The sequence below is a fragment of the Amphiura filiformis genome, chromosome 20 (assembly GCF_039555335.1).
Source record: "Amphiura filiformis chromosome 20, Afil_fr2py, whole genome shotgun sequence".
Lineage (NCBI taxonomy): Eukaryota > Metazoa > Echinodermata > Ophiuroidea > Amphilepidida > Amphiuridae > Amphiura > Amphiura filiformis.
The window spans coordinates 16,467,880-16,481,249 of record NC_092647.1 but is presented as its reverse complement, the minus strand read 5'-3'; the positions used below and the strand labels follow the sequence as shown (position 1 = coordinate 16,481,249).

At 38.2% G+C, this 13,370-nt stretch overlaps 2 protein-coding genes across 6 annotated transcripts in view; one reads left to right on the top strand and one right to left on the bottom strand.

The window, feature by feature from the left end:
- LOC140141945 (uncharacterized) overlaps positions 1-754 on the bottom strand; it is a 79,025-nt gene extending 78,271 nt beyond the window's left edge. For all 5 annotated transcript variants that reach the window (XM_072163832.1, XM_072163834.1, XM_072163833.1 and 2 more), the window contains exon 1: positions 533-754. In XM_072163832.1, coding sequence (XP_072019933.1) covers positions 533-568 — 36 coding nt within the window. In that variant the 5' untranslated portion in view covers positions 569-754. The remainder of the gene's footprint in view (positions 1-532) is intronic.
- Positions 755-1,037: 283 nt separating this feature from the next.
- The window catches only part of LOC140142635 (alpha-mannosidase 2-like), a 43,994-nt gene continuing 31,661 nt past the window's right edge, over positions 1,038-13,370 (top strand). Inside the window, 6 exon segments of the mRNA XM_072164638.1 lie at positions 1,038-1,493; positions 4,585-4,748; positions 6,372-6,686; positions 9,652-9,796; positions 10,894-11,065; positions 12,575-12,702. Of these exon segments, the coding sequence (XP_072020739.1) occupies positions 4,626-4,748; positions 6,372-6,686; positions 9,652-9,796; positions 10,894-11,065; positions 12,575-12,702 (883 nt within the window). The 5' untranslated portion in view covers positions 1,038-1,493; positions 4,585-4,625.

Sequence of the window (13,370 nt, the reverse complement as noted above, 5' to 3'; positions counted from 1 at the left end):
GACAGCGGTGCAACTTTTTGCATCGGAGGTTATTTATTCTGTTAATACGTTGAAATTTGAATGAAAGTTATTTCGATGAGTCACTGACACACTGTAGGCTTATGAGAGATTTGCCTATTTTGGACAGTCTAAAATTTTGCTGTTCAAAGTGTAATTTTATAACAACATTTTTGACGCAGTCGCCTGTCGAGCTGTCGTGATCGGGTGTGTTTACTTCTGAACACTGAACTTCCATTGCTTTACAAGGTGTTATGCTTCAGCGAACACGACTAGATTTTGAATGCAATGGTCTCTAGCCTAGCCCTAGAATGTGAATTAGCTATCGGTGAGCAAATTCTTGGCTAGACTTCTCGAGCAATGTTTATCATGTTTATTGTTTTTCCGCATTTAGCATGGGACTCATGATATAAATGGAGTACATGTACTTTATATTTCAGCTCACTTGTCATGCTTGTTGTTTTGTCACGTTTGTTTTATTGCATTCCACAGATATGACACATCCAAATTTACAATCATATAATTATTTACTTACCAACTTCCTCTTCGACTCTTTCAAAAACGAATCCATTTTTAATCTTGCTTGGTTCCTCAATTTATGCAGGCGGACATGCTCGATGACGATGTAAGCTTCAGTACTGTGGGTATCGTACTGTGTGCAGGAGAAGTGATACTGCTAGAAAGACTCCTGAAGAATGCAAGTTTGCGAATGTCATCTGGTCATGCAGGGATGATCAACCATCACAATGTCAACACCGCCCATGGCAAACTACGTATTTACTTGACCCGACACACTAAACCGGTTTAATAAATAACCTTTGAACCCTTGTTAAAACTATAAAATAAACGATAGTTTTGCCATTGAAAATCTGACAAATTTTGGAGAGTTTTATTAAATTTCAAACTAAATAATTCTTCAATATATAATAAACAATTTTATGTGAAAAAAATGAGCTAAAATAGAAGATCATTATGTCGATGACGTGGAAACGATTACGTGTGACCTTTCACCTAACCAGGGTCAACTGGGTCAACAGGTCTCAATGAAGTGATAATGTGTACGTAAAATACGTATTATTTCGCTATGAAAACATCATTTTTTCAGCATTTGCCGTCTTAGTGACACAATTAATTTCAACTAGACTTAGATATTCAACTCCGCAATACTTCAAATTGGTAATTTGAGCTCTGTAGCACACAAAATACAGTTTGTTATAAGTAAGCTTACTCAAAAAAAAAAGTGCAGAAAAAGTCAACAAAATCAATTTAACCGGCCTAGCTTATTTTTAAGCATGCATACATGACAATCTAAAATAGTTGGTCAGTATTTAGAGTATTACCCGTACGGATGGTTGCTACTCTAATTAACGAAGGCTGACTGGTCGTCTCTTCAAGCTAGCTTTGCCGCTAACCGCTTTGGTGCACCCTTTAGTTTTACCAAGAGTGAGACCAAGTCAAACAGACGTCAGACCAACTTTTAAGTTCATGAGTTACAGGTAAGCTCTTACTCGCATGCTCGAGAACTCTAGCTTCTCTTCGAATTTGCACACGATAGTTTCGCATTTGACGTCATTCGAAGCTAGAGTGCAGCCTTTGCTATGGTTTTTCGGTCGGACAGCGGTGCAGTTTTTTGCACCGGTTGTTATTTATTGAAATTATTCTTTAATGTTGAAATTTGGATGAAAGTTATTTTGATGAGTCGACTGGATCTTTTGAGCAAGATTTGCCTATTTTGGGCAGTCTATAATTTTGCTGAAGTATAATTTTAGCAACCTTTTGATGCAATCGCCTGTTGTGATCGGCTGTGTTTACTTCTGAACTTCCTTTGCTTTACACGGTGTCATGCTTCAGCGAATCCGACTACATCTTGAATGCTACGGTCTCTAGCCTAGAATGTGAAGCTATCCGTGAGCAAATTCTTGGCTAGACATCTTGTGCAAGTAAGCTCATGAGCTACCGGTAGTAGTGTTTAAATTAGACAAGATTTTAGTATGTGAATTAGTACTACCCATACCATTGACCTTGCTCGAGAAGTCTAGCCAAGAATTTGCTCACCAAAAGACACCAATAGCTTCACATTCTAAGCTAGAGACCATCGCATTCAAAATCTAGTTGGATTCGCTGAAGCATGACACCGTCTAAAGCAATGGAAGTTCAGAAGTAGGCCTAAATACAGCCGATCACGACAGGCGATCGCATCAATTCAAAAATGTTGCTAAAATTATACTTCAGTAAAATTTTAGACTGCCCAAAGTATACAAATCTTGCTCAAAAGATACAGTTGACTCATCGAAAGAACTTTCATTGAAATTTCAACATTAACAGAATAAATAACCTCCGGTGCAAATAATTGCACCGCTGTCCGACCGAAAAATGATAGCAACACACCCTAGCATCGAATGCGTAACTATCGTGTGCACATTCGAAGCTAGAGTTCTTGAGTAACATTGACCCAGAACAAGTCACCAGACATGTTTTTGAGTTATGGGACTTAAAAGATGACATTCCATAAAAAAGAAATTTTGGGATTTAAAATTCTTAAATTTCATGGTATTTGACTGCATGGGACTACATACATGTAACAAGTGGACTTTCAAATCCTTGAAAGTACTTATTAAAAGAGGTTTAAAATCAATAAATTACAGGTTAACTGTGATATACATACATGTACGAGTATGTAATCCTGTGTAAGGCATGAAACCAATATTAATTGGCCCATTACTCAGAATAGCAATTTGGCAAAAATATCAAGGTATCATTAAAAAAATTATCCATATCTTGAAAAGTATATGGTCGCATGTCATAAGTTGGGTAAAATTTCAATTACATGGTCAAAAATGACAAAAAATTTATTTTTTGATATGTTGTATATATTGACAACCTCTAATAATTAACACCATTTGTAACCATAACACATGCCTAATTTATGAGATAATGCTTAATTACTAATTAATTAATACACAGGCGTCTATGTAAATCTCAATTTTCAAATGCATTTTTCTCAAATCGGACCTCAATTACAAAAATGACTGTAAAATGTTTATTTTATGCAAGAATGGCATCAGATTTGGAGGATATGTTCTCAATACATTAATGCTTCAAGTGAACTATTTAAAATAATTGTCGTATGCTAATTACATTGTGAAGGTCAATGACCTTTTACGAGTAATTAGCGAGACGGTTATTCTATTATTGAGGAAATGAATATCAAGAAGAGAATTGTACATTAGCATGTTGCTAAAAATACTGAAATTCAACTAGGATTTCATAAAAAATGAAAAAAATGGAACATATAACCCGTTAAGGTGGCGCTACACCTGTTGTTAAATTTGTGACTATTTTTGCATTTTTCTCACAAAATAATAACACACTGGTAACAAAAGTTATGTATATTATAGGGGTAAGGAATCCAGTTACTACACTTGAATTTAGTGACTCAAGACAAGCGGTATGTTATATTTTTGATAAGAAAAGAGGTACCGCTAGAATGTACCTCATTTCTTAACATATATAATGAACCCCTTGTCTTGAATCACTGAAATTTCAGTGAAGTAATTGGAGTCCTTATCCCTATAATATACATAACTTTTGTTACCGTACCAGTGCGTAGTTACTTTTTGAGAAAAATGCAAAATTAGTCAAAAAATTTATCAGGGGGTGTAGCGAATGCGTAACTATTGTGTGCACATTCGAAGCTAGAGTTCTTGAGTAACATTGACCCAGAACAAGTCACCAGACATGTTTTTGAGTTATGGGACTTAAAAGATGACATTCCCATAAAAAAGAAATTTTGGGTTTTAAAAATTCTTAATTTCATGGTATTTGACTGCATGGGACTACATACATTGTACATGTAACAAGTGGACGTTCACATCCTTGAAAGTACTTATTTTAAAGAGGTTTAAAATCAATAAATTACAGGTTAACTGTGATATACATACATGTACGAGGATGTTATCCTGTGTAAGGCATGAAACCAATTGGCCCATTAGTACTCAGAATAGCAATTTGGCAAAAATATCAAGGTATCATTAAAAAATTATCCATATCTTGAAAAGTATATGCTATTTATATAATTTTGGTATCATTCATTTTTTATCAAATTAAACTCCCGCAAAAAATTCCTGCTATACAGTACAGTATCATGAAAACCGTATAGGCCCTGCATGCTTTTATCGATTGGTTCCTAAAGGATTTGAACTGGTGTCCTCCACCGTAATCATGGCGCAGTGCAGTCCATTCAATCAAATATTGTCATCAACCTATTTGATCGTAGTGGATTTGTTATATGTGTGTGAGACGAACTGTCACGGTAGATTCAGTCACGCTTTTGTTGAACGCATTTGAGTAGTCCGCCATATTTACGGTATGATACGTCATATGCACAACCTCTTGTGTCATATGCTCTTATAGATTAATCTGATAAAAACATGCTCATATAGCATATTTCCCAATTTCCAGAAATATCCTCATTCATACATTATCTAAAAACAATTGCATACAACATGTCTACAGATATCACGTTGAGTGAACTTCCATTTCTTATTTAGCACTATTTTATTTTTAAATACTACTTTGTTTTTCCAGGCACATATTGGGAATAGCCTCACAACATACACCAGAAAATCATGCGGAAGCAGTTTGTTGTCTTAGGCTCGGCCATCTTCTTTGTGGTCATTGTGTCAATGTATCTGATGCTTGACCAGACCAAATTCTCCCAGGACTTCCCTGGACAGGCTGTGTTAACAGGGGTGAGTACATTCAATGCAAACCATAAGCCATGATGTGTGATTGGCTCCACAGCACCCTCAATATTTTTTGAATTTCTACTTTTTGCACCATTGTAATGGCCATTGGTGTACATAAATGCCCTGTGAAAGACTAATCCTGAAGTACGGTACTTAATTACAGTAAAATTTAACAAAACTAGTATGTACACTTGTAAAGCGTGCAGATCCGCAACAAATAGAACATTTCAAGATACATGAAGTAAAAAAAAATAACAAAGTATTCTACATATTAATCCAGCTCATAAGCAAGCTCAAAAAAATGTTTCTTGAGTGAGGATTTGAATGACTCCACTGACGAGAAACTGCGAACAAAATTGGGACTACTGTTCCATATGCGAGGGCTGCAACAGAAAAGGATGAGGCCATTGTGGTCCATAGTGATTTGGGATGTTAGCTACTGGGAGAAATCATAAGAATTTGTACATACTACATAGGGTGCTGAAGGTATGCCAATTACAAAAACGTACGAAATCAAATAATGTGACCAGCTTTTCTGCAGGGAAAGGTCATGGCCCCTTACATGTACAGTTGTACACAGTGAGTAAATTACATAAATACTCAAGACTGTGTTAAAACCTGTACACCAGATCACCAATGTATTCCTCAAGCAATAGGTTCGGTTCGGTTCAGTCAGCGTCATGCATCTGCTGTTGGCTCAAGAGATGCTTCCAAGTCCTATGATCCACAGCTGCAACCTCAGCCTCCTTTACAGTCCAAGCTGGTAGCTTTGATTGGGAGGGCGAGTTAGCGCAGCGGTAGTTCTCTCGCTTTGCACCACTGAGGTCCCGGGTTCAAGCCTGGCGCGCCCATGCACTTGGTTTATCCCGATTCCATGCTCGCTCTCGCAGGTTTTCTCCGGGATCTCCGGTTTCCTCCTGTATCGCAAAAAATCGGTGATTAGTTGTTTAAATCAAAACTTCCTTCACCCAATGGAATTTGGGGAGCTGCACAGTAATTGGTAATGGTAGATGTTAGTCGAATAATCAGACCCAGAACAAAATATTAATTTCTGACATGATCCTGTTCTGGGTCTGAACTGTTTCCATATGAAATCTTGATGGCAAATTGGACAATAGAAGCACATGGTTCTATGTGACAGCTTTTTAATCCCTATTCATGTTACGTGAATCACGCTATTGTGGACCATCCTCATGATACTTGAGTGTTTGAACAAGCGGAACGGTCTTTTATCTACCTCTCTGTTTGTAAACAAACCAGGAGGTCGAAATCGTCCTCCTCGCCGAATACGAAAGCCAGCGTAATAGTACGGCACTAGGTGGATGTTACAATCTAAATGCGGATAGGTGTGCGCCATTCGCCAGCAACCTAGTTGGAGCCATACACACAAAAATAACAATGAAGGGTACAGGAGTAAAATCCCAACGCAAAATGTAAACATTCAAACTACAATATCAATGAGCTTATTGCATAAATTACCTGAAATTCCATTAATAACTTTTTTTTTTGCATATTATTTGTATCTACAACCTTTATTATCTAGAAACCTTTGTTGTGGGGCCACTTTGGGGCCAATTACGAACCGCATATTCTAGTTTATACTTTACCAATACCATTCTCTTTCAGGATGAACTCAATCAACTCGCCAACAAAATCCAGGTCCTAGAAGATGACCTCACTAACAACCGAAAGACAATTAACCAACTGCGAGATGCAGTCAGATCACTATCCAAAGGAGAAGCCAACTTTGAGCTGCCAGAAGTACCCATGTATCAGAACATAGGAGGCGGTCACCATGTGGGTCGAGGTGACACTGAACCTAAAAGTGATACAGGTCATCTGAAGGTTGCGGATATTAAACCTGATGGGGTTGTGGCAGAGGTTAGCCAGGATGAGTGTGTATTTGGAAATACCCCGAGTGGTACAGATGTTGATATACAGGTGAGAACTTCGTTGGTATTGTGTGTGTAAGATGTGTTGTGTAGAAAAATGGCAGGACAGTATGCTTGATAATTTGTTATTTATTAGTAATTTTGAAAAAAAAACACCTCATATTGGACAAACCACATCGTTTTTAATTCTCCCTGTAATAACGAGGAATTATCCTTTTTGTATAAGTTACACATCCACCTCAAAACGAGTACCAATTCAAGACCAGCTCTTGACATTTTTTTTTTTTTTTCTCTTTGAATAAGTTCATCAGGATTGTTAGATATCAATTATTGTGCTTTACAAATCCACTTGATTACTCACGTTTTTCGACGTTTCATCTTCCTATGGAAGACTTCATCAGTAATGTGATGAACCAGCAACACTCCTACTCTCATCTCCAGAGGGTGTAGTTCTTTGTAATAGCTGGTCATATTCGCAGAATTCCCTGCTGGCAAAAGGTTTAAATTTCGCGGTGTCGGTGGACAGGATTCCCAACGAGGATTTCATTGTCGCGGCCGAGAAAGTGAGTTGCAAATTACCACCCGGAGAAGCACAAAACCTACGTGCGGAAGCCGCAGGAGTTTTAAAATCAGCGAAAATCCCGAAATCGAACATTAGCAAAGAGGAAAGAGTAGCACTCAAACAGTTGAAAAAGTACAAGTCAATCATAATAATGGGTGCAGACAAGGGTAGAAGCACGGTTGTTACATCTACCGACGGTTATGAAGAAAAGGTAAACAACTTGCTTACTGATGAAAAAACTTACGAGAAACTTAAAGGACACCCCACTTCAAAGTACAAGCGGAAGTTGTTGGGTACCTTACAGAGACTGAAGAAAGAAAACAAGATTGACAATAACCAATATAAGTTGCTCTACCCCACTGCTGAAAATACACCACACATATACTGCACCACAAAGATTCACAAAGAGGGATACCCGGTCAGACCAATTGTGGATTACATCGCGTATCAGACATCTAAAGCGTTAGCGGAGATTCTGTCCCCCATGGTAGGAAAGACAGCCCATCATGTCACCAACTCGCGGGAATTAGCGGAAGAACTAGCTACCGTCAGAATTGACGACGAGGACATTTTTAATTCACATGATGTCGTGTCACTGTTTACGAATACACCTATCAATAAAACGCTGGAGATAGTGAGAGATTATCTGGACAAGGACACCACGCTGGAACAAAGAACATTACTTAACACCGAGGACATTATTGAATTGCTTGAATTTGTCTTGACGACGACATATTTTTCCTTCAGGGGAGAAATTTACATGCAGAAATTTGGAGCGCCATGGGAAGCCCAGTGAGCGCGATTATCGCGAACATTTTCATGGAATGGCTGGAACAAAAAGCCATAGCCAATGCACCCATCGCTTGTCGTCCGAAATTATGGAAAAGATATGTCGACGATATCCTCGAGATTATACCAAAGGGCACTACGCAAGAACTGACAGATCACCTCAACAAAGCGGATCCAACCAACAACATTAAGTTCACGCACAAGGAAGAAGCAGAAGAAAAATACCTTTCCTCGTACGCTGATCAATCGGAAAGAAGACGGTTCGGTAAAGACAACAGTGTACAGAAAGAAAACGCACACCGACCAGTATTTAAATTTTGCTTCTCAACATCCCTTACACCAAAAATTGGGTGTAGTCAGAACATTGCTTGATCGGAAAGACGCGATTGTAACGGAAGAGGAGGATAAACAACAGGAGGAGGAACACATCAAACATGCGCTAAATCAATGTGGATATCCTAACTGGACGATTGAAAAAGTAAAACATCAGATCAGAGATAAAACCAAAGCGAAGAAGAAAGTAAAGGACAAGAACACAGAAAGAAGTAAGGGCATGGTAGTGATACCATATGTCCAAGGTGTATCTGAAAGACTGCAACGTGTGTTTAAAAAGCATAACATCCAGACAGCGATGAGACCACACAATACGCTGAAACAAAACCTTGTACACCCCAAAGACAAAATAGAAGCCACCAAAACTTGCGATTGTGTTTACGAAATACCATGCAAAAGTTGCAAGAAGTCGTACATTGGGGAAACCGGCAGACCTTTCGGGTAAGACTGAAAGAACACTTAAAAGAATCGGAAAAGATGACAGAGAGGAAATTCACACGCGCTGTTCGAAAGGAGTCGGTCGATGAAATTAACAAGTCCGCCATCACAGACCATGTTTCGCAACAAAACCATGTCATTGATTGGGATGGAGCCAAAGTAATCGACAAAGACTCGTGTAAGCAAACCAGATGGATTAGAGAAGCAATGTGGATCAGAAAACGGGGCCAAGCGTTATCAACCGCGATGAAGGGACATACTCACTCAATCATGTATATGACCAGCTATTACAAAGAACTACACCCTCTGGAGATGAGAGTAGGAGTGTTGCTGGTTCATCACATTACTGATGAAGTCTTCCGTAGGAAGATGAAACGTCTAAAAAACGTGAGTAATCAAGTGGATTTGTAAAGCATAATTTACCAATAACAGCTCTTGACATTCCACTTCTAAACCAGTACTAATACAACTATTACAACTATACAAGTACTAATTTGAGATCTTCTGGCCACTATTTGTATGGAGCATTGTCTTGTTTATATTGATTTTTTTAATAGCTAGGTGGGAAATACTTGACATTAGGTGGAATAAATATTTGTTTTGTACCTTGTTTTGCTACTTTGGGTGGAACAAGTGCTCATTTTATACCTTGTTTTGCTAGTCGTATTGCCAGGATATTAATCCACCATTGCTCGCTGCTTGCGCTCGCTGTCACCCCCCCCCGTATGGATTGCGAAGTCTATGACAAAGACTAAGAGAGGTACGGTACCAAGAAAGTAAATCACAAAGATGACAAAGATCACTTACTTAGTCACAAAGGTCCCCAATTTATGGGCAACAACTCGGATATATATCTCATTACATGTACATTGATTTTTTTTTTAAATTTCAGATGCTAGATGTTTACCAAAAGCTGAAATTTGACAATGCCAATGGTGGTGTGTGGAAGCAAGGTTTTGATATCACATATGATGTTAATCAATGGAAAGATGACCCACTTCATGTCATACTCGTACCACATTCACATAATGATCCTGGTTAGTTCTTGGTAATAATGTAATGGGGCATGTCAGATAAGGATGGTATCAGCAAGCAGATTTAAAAATTTTTTATTAGGGAGTGTTTATAAATACTTTGATTGGGGAGTCAGAGAATCTGGCACTTGCCCAGCAAAAACATGACTGACCCCCTTATGCAAGATTGAAACAAAAATCAACCCTCCCTGAGAAGGAACAAATAAAAGAACCCTGACACAAGTCCTTGTATAGTAAGCTTAGACCGTATAGGCCTACCAATAGCGTATCAGAGGTCAGTTTTCAGGGAACAACGATAACACTGTAAGTCTTTAATAATGTATAGTAATATAAGCATAGACCGTATAGGCCTACCAATGGCATATGAGGGGTCAGTTCTCAGGGAACAAAACAGATAACACTGTAAGTCTTTAATAATGTATAGTACATGTAAGCATAGACCGAGAGGCCTACCAATGGCGTATGAGGGGTCAGTTCTCAGGGAACAAAGATAACACTGTAAGTCTTTAATAATGTATAGTACATGTAAGCATAGACCGTATAGGCCTGCCAATGGTGTATCAGGGGCAGCTCTCAGGGAACAAAGGTAACACTGTAAGTCTTAATAATAATGTATAGTAAGCATAGATCGTATAGGCCTACCAATGGCGTATCAGGGGTCAGTTTTCAGGGAACAACGATAACACTCTTAAGTCTTTAATAATGTATACATGTAGTACATGTAAGCATAGACCATATAGGCCTACCAATGGCGTATCAGGGGTCAGTTTTCAGGGAACAAAGATAACACTTAAGTCTTTAATAATGTATAGTAAGCATAGATCGTATAGGCCTATGATATCTTCAGAAGATAGCTAAATGTTATGCTTGTACATATTTTTATTATACTTTGTAGTTCTATGAACTCTGTAGGGGGACATGACTATACAAAATTGCACTGAAATTGTGAATTAAATATACTCTGTCTGTACCAGTCAGGTACCTTGCCGATGGTGTACCTGTGTAGGCAGACCCAATCTTGTAGTGATAATGTGTAGTAAATAAAGTGAAGTTAATGAATCTGCACATGTAAATATCAAACCATTATTTTTTTTCTTCAGGTTGGATTAAGACGCTAGATAAGTACTACAATGACCAAACTCAGCACATTCTGAACAATGCCGTGAACAAACTACAAGAACACGAGCACATGAGAATGATATGGGCCGAGATCTCATTCTTCTCTATGTGGTGGGAGAAAATTGACCGACAGAAAAGAGACATGGCAAGAAGGTGTGTGTTAAAAACATTATGGACCTTAATGGCTTCATCCTAATGGCATAGTTCAATAACCTCAATTAAACAAGCATAGTATAAAATTTGACCTCAAGTTGCAGAGTATGAATCATTCAATGAATGTACAAATGTATTGGGGTTAAAGAACTGTGCCCCTGATAGTTGAGTATGTTGTGGATCCTAGTGCAAGTAAATCTCCTTAATTATTCCAGAAAAATACAGCACTAATTTTTTGATGAAAAATATTATCCTGTTTTGCCAAATGAAACATAGCTAAATCCTAATCCTTTAGGGCTCATATTGAAATACCCTACCCCGTTTTCACACAGAAAGAAGGCAGGATTCCCCTCGCTAAGCGCGTGCCTCAGGAAAGCTCGGTCATAAAACGGATGGATTATATGCATCAGTGATACACCCTGCCCAGGATTTTAACAAAAGAAGGCTAGCACAGGAAAGCTGCAGGATGGCGCACACCTTCCTGTGTAAGGGAATTTCAATATGAGCCCTTATACTGACAATGAAAGTCACATTTTAGTGTTAAGTCAATTTTTGGAAATAGGGCTAAAAACATGCATTTTTACGGTGCTTTTCATGAAAAGCACCGTAAATATGCTGTGACAATCAAGCCCAAAGACATGTACAAAAACTAAATGCATTCTAATTTTAGGAAAACACATTTATCAAAAATAACATGAAATATTACAATTATGAGCTAACTCTGAGCCTATACTCCAGATTTTGAATGCTTAGACTTGTGACAAGTCTTAGAATTTTGACTGCAATTGAATACCTGAGTGGAAGAAGGGCCCAACTCCAATTTTTTACAAAAATGAGTTTGACCCAGCATTTTATTGTCAACAGACTGTTCTTCCTTGTGTGTGAAAGATGAGTCAAAACCCACTCTCCAAATAGTCTTCCATGTACACTTAATCATGGATTTTATGGAAGAAAGGCCCAACTCCATGGAGTTGGGCCCTTCTTCCACAAATATTGGAATATAAGAGAAATTTTGTTCTCCCAAGAAATCTGCTTTTCACTACAATTAACTTTCTTGCTAACTTATTACATGCTTCTACTTGTGCAATTAATGGATAATTATCAAATTTCTGTGGCTATTTATAACACATCTGCTCACGGAACTGGCACTTGCAGTATATTAGTGGAAGAAGGGCCCAACTCCAGCTCAGATTAAGACCTGTAGCGTTGCCATGGAAACATATGTAATTTCGAATGTATGTAGTATTGTATGTTCATGTATTAAAGGTCCCCTGAAGATGAAAACATTCTGTCTATAAAACTTTTCCAAATATTAAGTTTTTTCTTAATATCTCAAAAACAGTTTTGATGGAGTTGGGCCCTTCTTCCACTCAGGTATTCAATTGTAAGAAAACAAAATATTGGACCTGCCTGTTGTCTATCACATGGTAGAGGATAGTAAAAACAAAAATTCCTATTGTTTATTCTCTAAGTAGAAGGTATGAAATGTATCTCTTTTCTCTCACACAGACTAATAGAGCAGGGGAAGTTAGAGATAGTGACTGGAGGATGGGTGATGAATGATGAAGCTAATACACATTACTTTGCTATGATAGATCAAATGATAGAGGGACATGAATGGCTGGAGGCTTTTGTTGGTAAGTCCTGGTGAAATATTGACGGCAATGGCTATAGAGGTAATCAGTGTGACGTCATATGCCGCCATCTTATGGGTACAAGCTGCGGTGGTCATTCGATCTCCATGCGTGAACATCAAATTCACCGCGTTGATGCGTGATGACAGCTGCGTGGCAAGCTACACCCTGCTCATAGTGTCCGACGCATGAACACACAGATCATTTGTACCCACAAGATGGCGAAAGGCTGATGGCCTCTATTCTAAGAATTATATTTCTTATACACAGGTTTCCTTCTCAATTGAATGTTGGTGTGAGATATTTGCACTATAAACACACAATTAAGGATAAATTGTACTGTATACTGGAAGTAGCAGCCTTTTCATGATGTGTTGAATGCGTGCTGGACATTTAAAACTCTTCTCAGCCGCAAAAGTTATAAAAACAGAAGCTATCTGTTCACCGTCATGATCACACTGTTGAATGGGTTGTTTATAGCTTGCGCCCCCACAATATTTACACATTCACCTTGCTTGCAAGGGGTCATTGCAGATGTACGGTAATGTTAGATGGTATATGTGTTGTGCGGTAACTGTACCTCACTATAAACAGCAAGAGTTTCGGTATACATACAAGGACCATCATACACGATGTACTCAAAACATGGTATATTGACTATAAACATGCTG